The sequence below is a fragment of the Cygnus olor genome, chromosome 3, assembly GCF_009769625.2.
Source record: "Cygnus olor isolate bCygOlo1 chromosome 3, bCygOlo1.pri.v2, whole genome shotgun sequence".
NCBI lineage: Eukaryota > Metazoa > Chordata > Aves > Anseriformes > Anatidae > Cygnus > Cygnus olor.
In genome coordinates, this window is record NC_049171.1 from 49,558,788 (window position 1) to 49,571,766 (window position 12,979).

General features: G+C 39.6%; 1 protein-coding gene across 1 annotated transcript; it reads left to right on the plus strand.

The window, feature by feature from the left end:
• The first annotated feature begins 187 nt into the window (after window positions 1–187).
• Window positions 188–12,415, plus strand: RPF2 (ribosome production factor 2 homolog). Its single transcript, XM_040553092.1, has 10 exons — window positions 188–360; window positions 526–658; window positions 1,490–1,527; window positions 2,199–2,238; window positions 4,611–4,692; window positions 4,799–4,875; window positions 6,312–6,411; window positions 10,763–10,865; window positions 11,854–11,998; window positions 12,153–12,415. The coding sequence occupies exons 1-10, from the start codon at window positions 338–340 to the stop codon at window positions 12,330–12,332; spliced, it is 921 nt and encodes a 306-aa protein (XP_040409026.1). The 5' UTR covers window positions 188–337; the 3' UTR covers window positions 12,333–12,415.
• The last annotated feature ends 564 nt before the right edge of the window (window positions 12,416–12,979 follow it).

The window sequence follows — 12,979 nt, forward strand, 5'->3', positions numbered from 1 at the left end:
GTTTCAGGAGGGGTACGAGGTGATTTTGAATTAGTTGTAGGGGGGCAGGGGAAGATTTTTCTGCTTAATGGCTGAGGATTTCATTGACAAAATGCCTTCTCTTCAGGGTATTTGGTGTGCTACTGACGAAGTGCTTTTCGTTAGGGGCGTTCTGGCTTTCCGGTGCTTCCGGCTCACAACCGCGGGCGCGCCTGAGGCGCGGACCCCTCGGCCCGCAGGAGCGGTGGGGAGCAGCACCACCAGCCGGGTGGAGGCCGCGTGCTCGCTGGCAGTCTCCCTGCGGTGGATGTGACGTGCTAAAGCCGAGCCGGCAGCGGGGAGCGACCGCGAGGCCGCGATGGATGCGCTGGAGCGGGTGGTGTGAGTGCGGGGCTCCGGGCAGGGGCTGCCCGCTCCCGAGCGCGGCCTCCCCGCCGCCTCCTCTTCCGTTCTCCCCCGGCGAGGGGAAGGCTCTGAAAAGCCCGGGGCTGAGCTCGGGAGGGAGTTACCCGTGCGGGGCCCTGATCTGGTCGTGTCTCCTTACAGGAAGCCCAAAACCAAGAGGGCGAAGAGGTTTCTGGAGAAGAGAGAACCCAAGCTTACGGAGAACACGAAAAATGCCATGCTTATAAAAGGGGGAAATGCAAACTTAACGGTGACTGAAGTGCTCAAAGACATTGTAAGTTGTTGGGTGTGTGCATGCGGTATTTAATTGTATCGCCTGTCGCACTATACTGACGTACCTTCCCTTTGCTTTTCCTTACAATTCACATGTTGTATGCTGCAATATCAGTATTTTCTTGCTCTCCTATTCTCTAGATCTCAGATTGTGATCAGTACTCCAGAGATGTCATCACCTCCCCATCAAATGATTTCTTTTTTTTTTCTATTTCCTCTCACTTTGCCAGAAGCTTTCAGCTTATTCTCTCCCTTATTATTTTTCCGTATATGGGGTGAAGCATTGCAAGTGCATTTAAAAACAAGAGGACTGGGTACAGAATTGGGACTGGATCACGCAGCTGAAATCATATCTCAGGATCTTATAAACCGCTTCTGTTTGTTAAAGCAGAGCATTCAGCCAAAACTTGCCAATCCAGTCCTCCAACTCTGTACCTGAAAATATTGTAGTTGCACTTGTGCTGTTTTTTCTCCTTGCTTTGTCCTTTTAACATCTTATGCTAATAATAATCGGGTGGCTGTTCACTCACTGCTTTTCCTCAAGCAAGCAGAGAGATTCTATTACGTGGCTTTGATTTCAGCTGTTCTTTAGCTTATTTCTTAGTTTCATGAAATAAATCCATCCCCAATTAATTGAGAGCCAAGATTAGGATTACTGACCTGAAGGGTTTTATTGTGAGCAGGCTTTTTGAGGCGACTTCTTTTCTGCATTGTTTTACACAACCAATTATTGTATTTTGTGTGGTTGTGTAAGTTGTAGGGTTTTAGAAAGAGCAGTTCTGTGCCTTTACGCATATTTGATATAACGCACGTTTAACTTTGTCTCTTGCAGTATGCTGTGAAGAAACCTTTTGCTGTACTGTATAAAAAGTAAGTGGTCATGTACAAGACCGCATTTGGTAATTTCCAACCATGAAGAGGGATGTTGGCTAGCATGGAGGCTTGAACAATGGAAGGGGTCACAGAAGGTGGCAGAGATTCATCTTAAATTTTAGTAGACTGGAAACAAGCAACAAGTGATCGGTGTTGATGTTGAGCCCGGTTCTGTGCCAAGTGTTAGAGAGCAATTATAGCAAACTTGAGCGGTTGGTTTCTCCGATTCTGCTCTGTGCAGCCAGCTAGCGAGGTTCTGTGTGAGGTGGGTAGGCTGGGCTGGTTATGGTGATAGGTTGGGCTTGCTCAAAATGGGAACCTGGTGTCCGTATAGATGTAGTGCAGAAGCATTAATAATAGCAGCTAAACTGAACGTGGGATAAACAAGCAAAGCCAGTTGTCTGTGAAGTGCCGGTGGCATAGTTGTCAGTGGCACAGGAGGCCCCAGGAAAGTTGCAAAGGCTTACTGAAAATGTCAACAGGCAGTGCCAAGGAAGGAACACCTGGCAGTATTAATACTGCTTTTGGTAGGAGCTGAAACTGAACTTCTAATGCCAGAGTTTCCAGCAGAATGCAGAATCTTAGTGTTATTAGAAGATTAACTAAAGTGCTCATCTCGGCTTTTACTATTTTTTTAATCTTTTTTTTTTTTCCTTGCCTCCTCTTAGGAAAAATATTACCAGGCCTTTTGAGGATCAGACATCATTGGTAAGTATAAGCCATGTCTTTTCTTACGAGATTTTGTAGCTGTAAAGTTATTCATAACTTTATTGGAGGATGATTTTCTTTCAGTCTGTGATAAATTAGATGAGAAACCAAGTCTTTAATAATTTTGGGTAAGCTGAAAGTAGGTTTATATCTACATTTATGGCGCCAGTAGTCATTTTATTCCTCTAGCTTTGAGACAGAATCCTGATATTGTGGGAATGTTTTTTTGCCTAAAATGCATGTTTCTGCAAACTGACAGGCAAATTTAGGAGTGATGTAACAGTACTTCATATAAAAGAAAGGTGTTTATTTTGTGTTTCAAAAAGTCCGTCCGTTTAAGTGCCCCAGCTTATGAACAACTAGTTTTCCATTTGGTGAATTCATAGGTTAAAGCAGTTAAATGGAGGGTTCGTAGCTTTCTGTGACTTTTGACGATACTTGAATGGGGGAAGAAAAGCTCAGCAGAGTACCAAATACTTTCATACTTGCTCTGCTGATGCGATCTGAGCTGAGAGTTCTGTTCAGTGTTCAGTGAAGAACTGTCAGAAATGTGAGCAATTTCACTTAAATACATATGTTTGGCCTGCAGTAAAGTTGGATAAGGGGCTCGTCAGAGGCTTAGAGGATATTTTGGAAGGGAAAGGGGGATCGTAACTCCATTTAGTGATATGCATCTGTCTGGATTTTGTCTCAGTTTAGTGCTTTAAGGTCAAGCTAATTTATGAGCAGGTAGAGAAAAAATAGAGGGGCTAATTCCAAGATTATATTGCACACGTTTATACGTTAATTGAAGCATTACTTTAGTTGCTGAAATATCTGTCATTAAGTCACTATACTCAACAAAACAAGAGAAAGCTGGTAGTGATGTACAGTCCTGCTTTTTACATTAAAGCCAGAAATGAATGATCCCCAAATAGGTTGTTTGGTTCCCACTGATCATGCTTTAGTAATGCTTGCTCCGTGCCACTGCTGACTTGTGTTTAGAAAATAAGGGTTAGCTTTCCAATGTGTGAGGCAGTTGTTAAAACAACTCCCTGAAAATGCACACTGAAGCCAGGAATTTGGGGCTACAGAAGTAAACCTGTGGAAAAACAATCACTTAGACACCCAAGGCAAAAATGCATTTTCTTGTCTTAAAGGGATTGTGAAAATAAAGGGGAAAGGGGAAACATCTGAAAACTCTGTAACTAAGAAAGGAGAGCAGAAGAGAGAGAGGTAGTGCTCCTTAATGGTCATTAAGGAACATTTTTTTGAAAAGTGAAGGCAGCCAGTAGTGATGGCCAAAGGGGAGTGGCTAAAGTTCTGTTGGGTAGTTGAATTAAAACATTTTTAATGTGTCAGGAACAAAAAAGAACAGTAGTTGCAACAAAGATACTGATGTAGAAAGTTACTTAGTCTGCATTAAAACAGATGCTGAGGTGTTGTAATACATGCTTCTATTCTGTTCTTTGCGTGAAACACAGTAATGCAGTAATGATAAAAAATAGCATGAATGGAAAACTTACTGTAGGCAGTGAGGAAATTTGGCTACTTTTTAATTTGGCTATGAACATTTTTAAAAAATCAATTCTGTGGTGTATGGATGTTGCAGTATGTGTGGGACACATTTGAGGCATTTGAGTTGCATCTCTAACAAAATATCACACAGCTGTTAAGAGAGCTTACGGATATCAGGGTAGTGATGAAGAGCTGTACACACAAGTGTTTCAAGGGGAGTCCCCTCAGGGTCTGTTCTTGATTTGTCTACAGGCAGCGTTTTTCTGAGACCCGGTGGCAGAGCACGGTGCTGATCTGTGCTCCGTATGTGCAGTTCCTCCAGCCTGGGATTGCTCCAGGGAGTATCTTTCCTGCCCTCCCAACAGTGAAGAGCTGCAGGCTGGGCAGATGTACCTGGGTTTGCCATTGAGAGAATTGACTAGTTGTAGATTATTTGTCAGGCAAAGCCAATAACGCTGCGTAAAGCTTAGTTAGGGAACTAAATTGAAGCATTACAACTGCGTCAGACTTGCAAATGCTCTTCAGGCAAAGAAGAATAGTTGAAGATGTATTATGTAAAAAGAAATAATGAGGAATTATGAAAAAGGACATTACAGATGAAGTGGCAAGAAAAAATACCTAGCTTCATCTGTAAGAAAGAGTGCTTTGGGAAATAATAAAATAGATAAAAGGAAATTGTTATTTGAACATTGGATCCAGCTGTCAATTTTAGCTTATGGGGACTGAGACGTACGCTTTTCTGGTAAATACAGTTGTTCTTCTCATTAAGCAGCTCCTAAACTCACATGTGTGTGACGCATACCTTCTCTAAATATTTTTGAACACTTACGAACTGGAACTCACAATTTGTTATGTTTTCTTTTTTCCAATTGTAGGAATTCTTTTCAAAGAAGTCAGATTGTTCTCTGTTTCTGTTTGGCTCTCATAACAAGAAGAGACCTAACAACCTGATAATAGGTAATAGATCTGTCTTGGGTTTTTATTCGGATGAAAGGTCTAGCTTCCAATAAATATTTAAGTATCTGGATTTTCTTCCCCTCTTTTTTTTTTTTCTCCTTTACAGGTCGCATGTTTGACTATCATGTCCTGGACATGATTGAGCTAGGCATTGAGAACTTTGTATCCCTAAAAGATGTCAAGGTAAGGAATTGCTGCGGTATTTCAGTGACATCTATTGGTGGATTTTGTTGGTGCATTGGTGTTTTCTGTGCATTAAAGACCAGAACCTTTTTTTAAAAAGTGTTTCATGCAGTGTTTGGGGACTGCTTATTTGTACTAGTGTAGAATATTACTTTTTTTGCTCTGCTTTTTGTCTGGGTTGCATAGGGCAAGCTTGCTGTAGGCGTTCTACAACTTCCTTTAAAAATTGCCTTTATTCCTAAAATGTTAACTTTTAATTAAAGAGTTACATTTACAAAATTCCTTATTGAGATTCTGCCCATGGGAAGTTCCTATATAAATTGGCATGCACTTTTAAAACTGATAACACATTTAAAAACCAGAAGGTGGTCCAGCCATCAGAAGAGACAGCACTGGGCAGCTGTGCTTACAACCTCTTCCCGCCTCCCCCCAGTAAAGTTTGTAGTGCTATGCAGCAAGTGGGTTTGCAGAATTGATTTAGTAGAAGACAAACCCGTAGCAAAGGGGAAAGGTTATTCTCCAGCTGGGTTATCTTCATGAACACAAATGTTGGTGTGAAGATGGATTGACACATGATGGGATCACTTCTTTCAGCTGCAGCAGTGCTCCTACCAGTTTGAAGTGTTTACAGTTTATAACCGGAGGGGCACTCTGCTGAAATCGCTCTGAAATTTTTAGTCTTCAGTAGCATATAAATTCCAGTTTTCAGGGAACTGTACTTAATTCAGACAGACAGCTAACATTTTGATTATTTAAACTCAGAGAAGATTCACCTTTTCTTGTCATGTTATGTTTTAGTCTTGCCAAAATGAGCCAATTTTGTACCAAACACTTCATGTGCTGCAAAAATAAGGTTTATGGTCCTGTTTTCATTAGTTCAGTGACAGGACAGTTTAGAGGGATAATGAAGGAATTTACTTTTATAAAGGTGAATCTTTCCCATAAATTCAGATAGTTTGTAGTAGGTATCTTCATACCATTGCATACTACATAGATGGTAGCACCATCTATAGCAGGGAAATTATAGCCAAGTAATTGAACCAAAATTAGAATGAGGTGACTGACTAGACCGTACTTTTAGCTTTTTTCATGTACTCTCCAGTGTTATACAATAGATCTGTTTGCCTCTAGTTTTTTTGGTAGTAGTTGCAGTCAAATTAACCTTGTGTTTTCACTGCAAGGTGTTATCTTGCGTGTTTTATAGTAAAGAATCTCTTCTTTTACCCAGCACAAAGAGTAATGCAATTCAGCCATTTAGAAACAGTCCTTCTGTATGTATACGGTGTTGTTCAAGGAGAAAAGTGTCTGTTCTGTTCATGTTGATCATAGGTCACAATTTTTCATTCCATGTTGAATGGATAACAAGCCATTAAGTCAATAATATGTTCCCTAACATGGTCTGAATTTTTCTTGTGTTTGAAATTCTTATTCCATAGAACAATAAATGTCCCGAAGGAACAAAACCTATGTTGATATTCGCTGGTGACATGTTTGACCTAAATGAAGAATACAGAAGACTGAAGAACCTTCTTATTGGTCAGTGTTTTGATTATTTGAGCAGGGGGATTGCATAAATCTGTAGCAGTGTGATCTGTTGGGAAATGCAGGTTTGTCAATAATTGTTTGCTTCTGTTCAGCACAGAAAGAAATCAAGAGGGGGCACTTGTAAATTTCATGTGACCTGAAATTAGAGTTAAGTAATCACCATGACTGACAGAGGTAAAGAAGACTGGCCTAAAAGATTCCAAAGTGGAAATTTTGTGCTCACTGAAATTCATAATTTCGATCGTAAGAAAACTCTGGCATTTTTCAAAAAGTCTTTTCCTTGTAATTATACTGGATTATTACTTTTCTAACCAAAAAATGTTTTGAAATACCTGATTTTGAATCGTTGGATTAAGTTCATGAAGTGGATGGGATGTCTTTGCTTACAGAAAACGTCACATCAGTATAACTGAGCCTTTTTTCATCATGCAAGCATTTTCTGCTGGAAACTTGACCAGTTCTAACAAAAGTGCCATTGATCTGACTATTTGGAATTAATATGTGTATTAAAAATTAGCTGTAGATAAAAGATGTGTCATAATTTCAAGGCATGCTGGGATCTTAGTAAAGTAGGTAGTGTTAGAGTGTGTGGAGTTACTTTGGTTTGGTTTGTTGTTTTCTTTTTCCCCCTTCTGTTTCAAGGTTGGAAGCATCAGAAGTTGAAGCATGTTTTAGGATTTTTCCAGGGAACTACAAAAATGATGAAACTTCTCTTAGGGTAACTTTTGGGGACCTAGAGGTTGTATGTTACAGCATCTCCTGACATTAGAGGGAAAAAAAGTCTTGCTAGGGTGGTGGGGTTTTTTTTGCTTTTTAATGGGTTTCCTAGAAATAGGTTACTTTTGTGTTTTTTTTTAAAGCTGTAGTAAAATTGTGAAACTGGCCCAATAAAAGCAGGAGTGTTCCTTCAGTTCATTCCTGGGTTGTAGCAATTCATAACTGTTGGTCTTTGTAAGATCTCCCTTTCATGTAGAGAGAATATAGGTTGGGCTCCTTTTTCTAGGCAAACAAACAGGGCGATTGCTCTTTGGAAAGCAACCTTAGAAGTGACACCTCCCCCTACCCCCCTTGCTCCTTAGGATTCCTCAAAGCAAGATGCTGCATCTGGAATGAGACTAAAAAGGGAGCAGGAACGGAGAACACTTGCATCCTGTCAAGACAGCTGATTCTTTCTTAGAGTAGATGAAAGATTAGTAATTGTGCTTATAAACTTTTGAAGGTGGTGACTGTTGAATGTGAAGATCAGTGGCACAAAGGTGCGTTATTTAAACTCACTGTAAATGAATTTTTACATTGCAAGAAGAACGTACATTATTTCCTAAGGTGTATCTTGTTCCGACATCTGTATGATGTTGGTGATTGGCATCCAGGTGTGCTCCTCCACCCCATTATCACACAGCTTGATACTTTAAATGGAAGACATGCATCCTTAGATAGTTGCCAAATAACTAACTAGTCTTTCCTGTCCTATTTCTTTTGAAAAGAAATCCTCTCTCCTCTCCTGCTAATTTGCCTGTAATGACTCTCTGCAGTCGAATGTGCTGAAATTGATATCCAATTTTTCTTCTTGAATGTACTCCAAGTCCTCCAAGTCTTGATGTTCTGTTCTGTGAAATGCCTGGATGCAAAACAACAGACAAAGGAAAAGGTTAAGTCATACTTAAGGCTTGAAGGTATCAGCAACCAATTAAAATAATTTGGCTGATGATTTGAGTGCTTTTCCCTGATAGGGAAGAACAGATTCATTCTGTTTCTGCATAAGATTTGTTTTTAAGCTGCCACTCTATTGCTAAGAAAGACAGAAAAATGTCTTTAACAACAGCAAGTGGTTTGTTACTGTAGCAGTACTGTTGAGATCCCAGAGGGAGTATTAGATAGCAAACAGCTTCTTTTTGCCAAAGCAATGTGATGCCAGGGATGCTGGTGAACAACCAAGCTTTCATTGGCTTTTGTGGTATCAAAAGGGTTTGTGCATGTTTGGAGTATTGTCTTACAGCAGTTTCTGTGTAGAATTAAAAAGCAAGGGTGAATTATTGTCTTCATGGCAGCCAAACCATGCTAAAATGACCTCTGTCACTTAAGCTGTGAAGTGCAAGAAGTTATTTAGAAGGTAATTAAATGGCAGCTGCATTTTTCTTTAGAGACCTGGAGGGCAAAGACATCCTGTTCTTTCTCTTTGGCTTTCATTGCCTAGCAAGATGGTAGTACAGGAATTCATTTACAGTGTAACTCCTTGGAATTCAGTTCATAAAACTCTTAATAACTTGTGTTTGTTAAGCATTTCTTCTCTTGCAACGCTGCCTGCTGGCTAGTTCTGCTATTGCACGCTACTAGCCATTTAGAAATGGCTAGGCATTACATGGCTTGCTTATGTACTTTCTAGGCCATTGATTTGTAGGAGTCCTCTACAATTTCGGATTGGCTTTCAGCTTGTTCTTCATACTGTCTTATACGGTTATTTTTGGAGTGTCTCAAGGATTTGTGGTTTCTATCAAGCCAAGAAAGGGGATGGCTGGGGGGAAAAAAAAGTCTGGGATAGGCTTTAAACTCCTCCCATGATAACCATGGCTACAGAAGTTACAGTATTACCAGCTTTTGGATAAGAACTGATGCAAAAAGAAGTGTATAGGCTCATGGTCCAAAAAAAATTAGGAATTTGAAAGTTAGGAATCTGAAAATGAAAAAGGTTCTCTGAAGCTCTCTGCAGGAAAAAGTAAATTAGAAGTGCTGGAAACATGTTGAGCACACGAGGAAGAACTGGGAATGGAAAGAGAGGAGAAAGCAGTTCTCTAGTCCAACCAAAGCAAGAGCTGTAAATTAAAAATACGTTAAAAATGTCAACTCTCTGGGTATACTGAAGCGTAAAGTTTCTGCAGCTGTTAAACATTGCCAGGAAACAGAAATTCCTGACCACCTGCATTTGTTTGGAAGAGATCGTCCGGTGGGTAAAAAGATGTGCGATGCCACAGGAAAACACAAAAGGGAGAGGTTGCCAATAAAACCGCTAACATTGTGAACCTGCAGAGAGCTTGTCAAAGGGAAGATATATGCAAAAAGAAAAAAAAAAGTATTTTATTTGCAACTTTTCCTCACTACAAGCTCAACCCAGGAGAGGAGGAGTTGTGAATATTTAATTGACCAAGAACGTTTCCTGGCTAGACTCCAGCTGATGTGTGCCAGCAAGACTTTGTTTTGGATGTCATTCCAGTGCTGATACTCTTGAAAAAGGTAGTGGAGGAAAAGACAACTTGCCGAGGAATCTGCAAATGGGACAGAACGGAAGAGACTGATGTGTTTTGCGTCTGTTAGCAGTTCTCCTATGTTTCGGTGTTGCCTTGTCATGTTTATTAGCACACCTTGTTCCCTCAGACAAGGTCACGTTCTTTCTCCACCCTCTGCATGTGTTGGACAGATTGCTGTGCCTGTTGCAGGCTGTCTGATTGCACAGTATTTTTCATGACCTTATATGAGAACCCAGCTAAAGATGGCTAATTTTGTATTTAACCTGTATTTCAGTGTTCTATTTGCAAATGGAGTAAGTACTTTAAGTGTCTATTTTTATAGGTGTGTTTCATTTATTAAGTAGAGAAAATATTAACTGTAATCATAAATACTGCGTGCCCAAAGACCAGAAGTGCTTTGTTGGGGGGGGAGGTATGAAAGAGCTGTGAGAGAACCTTTTTCCCCGGAGTCACTGAGAGAGAATGTAGATAAGATTAAAGAAAACACAGTTTTATTCTGTTTTGTGCTGTTTTTCACTTCTTTGCACTCTCCCAAATTTGGCTCTGATTAAGTATGTTAAGTATTAGTTTACTGTCTTAAAAAAGATATCTGAACTAATGGCTTCTCTGTGCTAATCTATGTTTAGCTAAGCTTGAATTGGCCTAAATATCAGAGATACATTTCATTTTTATGACTTTGCAGCTAAAAATTTAGAGGAGTAGACAATTCAGTTATCCCAATCACCTTAATAAAAATAGGTTACTGCTCTGAAAGTATGTTTGCTCTGATCCATTTACTTGGTTCTAGATAACATATATATTGCTACTGAATTGTGTCTGGAAAGTTGCTCTATTCCTGTCAGGATCACAGAATCACAGAATCATCTAGGTTGGAAGAGACCTCCAAGATCATCTGGTCCAACCTCTGACCTAACACTAACAAGTCCTCCACTTGGATTCACACACAAAGACCTTATTTGATGTTAAAAAAGAACCTATATAGGCATCGCATCACTGCTGTGATGTGGATCTATTATAAAATAAGCTAATCTGTTAGTCATTTCGTGGTTTGATTCTCAGTCAAGAAACCTGCCTCTTATTCTTTTCAAATGTCCTTTTAGATTTCTTCAGAGGTCCTACTGTGCCCAGCATTCGCCTGGCTGGTTTAGAGCATGTTCTGCATTTCACAGCTGTAGATGGGAAGATTTACATGAGAAGCTACAAGTGAGTGTGTGTTTCTTCTGTGTTTGCTTTTTCGGTACGCTTGTCAAGGTTTTCCAAATCTTAGCCTGCAGTTGTGTAATTGAACTGCCTGGAGCAATGGTTTACTTCATTTAGAAGACTGTTGTGTGTAGAGGTTACTCAGAGTAACTTGCATGACAGAAGGAAAACGCTTAAGACCTATACCTACTGCTTCCTTCCTTGTTGAGCTCCTTCTAGCTCGGAGGGCTGCTCTCTGATACGGTTGGATTGGCAAGGTGTAGTGAATTCAACCTTGTGAATGGGTAAAGTCTGAGTGCTATCTTACGCTTCAGAGACTGATCTCAGGCTAATTTATAGGGCTCTCCTCACCTCCATTTGTCAAAGAATGACAGGAGGTAGGCTGTAGCCAGAGATACACAAGCAAAACACGGACAGAATTATCTTTTTCCTGCATTGGTGTTCGCTCACAGTCCATGGCCTTTCCTTAGCAGGTTGTGAGTGTTCATAGCTTGTGTGTTCCGTGTGACTTTATGATTTCTGTTATAACAAAATATCTACAGTCTCATTCTAAAAAAAAAAAACCTTACACAGCAAAACAACAATGAACACCACCACCAAAAAAATTCTTGGCTAGGGCTCAGAATGTTTTGCTGTAAACTGTAGTACTTGTTTTTTCCCTGTCCATTAATACACAGGGCACTACTTAGAATTTGAGGAATGGCATGGCTTTTAGGGTACTGCAATTGAATTTACCCGTTTTAATGATAATGCTAGTCCTATTTAGAAATAATAATAAAGTGACCTAAACTAGATTATATTTTGGGTACATTCAAGTTGTAGTGGAAATGAATTATAAAGGGTTATTGACAGACATCTTTTCTCAATAATGGAGTTTGCAATAGCAACTGTTTTTAATAGTCTTCCCAACCACATGATTGAACATGCCCTTTAGGAAGACAGATAAATCTGTATCACAGAGGACAAAGTAGATTTTTTTTTCTTCTTCTAGGGTACTTCTGAAGAAATCCGGCTGTAAAATACCAAGAATTGAACTGGAAGATATAGGGCCTTCATTAGATCTGGTTATGAGGAGAACACACTTAGCTTCAGATGACCTTTATAAGCAGTCTTTAAAACAACCCAAAGCCCTGAAGGTACGTACCTTGGGAACATAAGTGGCCTTGCTTTTAGGCACTTGATTTCATAGTTTACTGGTTAAATGTGGATAGTAAAGCCAGATACCTGGCTTCTCTCCAGAGCTATGGGCACGCACTACTCAGAAATACTAATGTACTTCTTCCCTTACAGCCTAAGAAGAAAAAGAATATATCCCATGATGTGTTTGGTACAACTTACGGTCGAATCCACATGCAAAAGCAAGATCTTAGTAAACTGCAAACAAGAAAAATGAAGGGGTTGAGAAAGAGGCCAGCGGAGAAGTCAGCTCAAGATGGTGGGATTAGTCCCAAAAAGCCAAAATCAGTGTGATAGTCTGCAACAGCTTTGGAAACTCTTTTGTATCTTTGAATTTCTTACATAAATTGTAATATAAAAATGACAGACATAAAACACTCAGCTGCCTTTGTTGCTTTTTTAATTAAAAAATATTTTTAATGATTTGACGTTTTAAAGGGAACATTGGAGTATTGAGCTTTAACATGGAATCTGGTTATTTAGAAGAAAAAAACATGATGAAACTTACTTAATTTTCCAAAGCTGAATATTTATTCTCTTGGTGTTAGCAAACATATGCTAGTTAAGCAGGTGACTCATTTCCCAAACAGTTTTGTGGCTGTAATGTTGGGAAACCTTGATCAATCAACCTATCTTATAAATTCCCTGCAGGACCAGAGTAGCGTATATGCATAATACATGCAATATGATTTCTGTGTTCATTTATTGTTTCTGTATTTCAGTTTTTGCACAACTGCAATACTTAAACTACAGATCATTTTCTAAAGTGCGAACTCTCAAAATGTGTCTGATGCCAGACTGTGTTTTTAATTATTGCACCAAGCCCTACTTTACACTTGCAGAATTGGGAGCGATTAAGGTGTTTTTACCGTGTTCATCACCATGGTAGCAAAGTACCTGATATTTGCTTTAGGCATAAATGAAACCTTTACAGTTTGAAT

Bases quoted from the DNA above. Each gene is read 5' to 3' on its own strand.
- RPF2 (XM_040553092.1), top strand. From the start codon at position 338: ATGGATGCGCTGGAGCGGGTGGT. The intron at 659-1,489 runs GTAAGTTGTTGG...TGTCTCTTGCAG, and splicing joins CTGAAGTGCTCAAAGACATT to TATGCTGTGAAGAAACCTTT. The intron at 10,866-11,853 runs GTGAGTGTGTGT...TTCTTCTTCTAG, and splicing joins ATTTACATGAGAAGCTACAA to GGTACTTCTGAAGAAATCCG.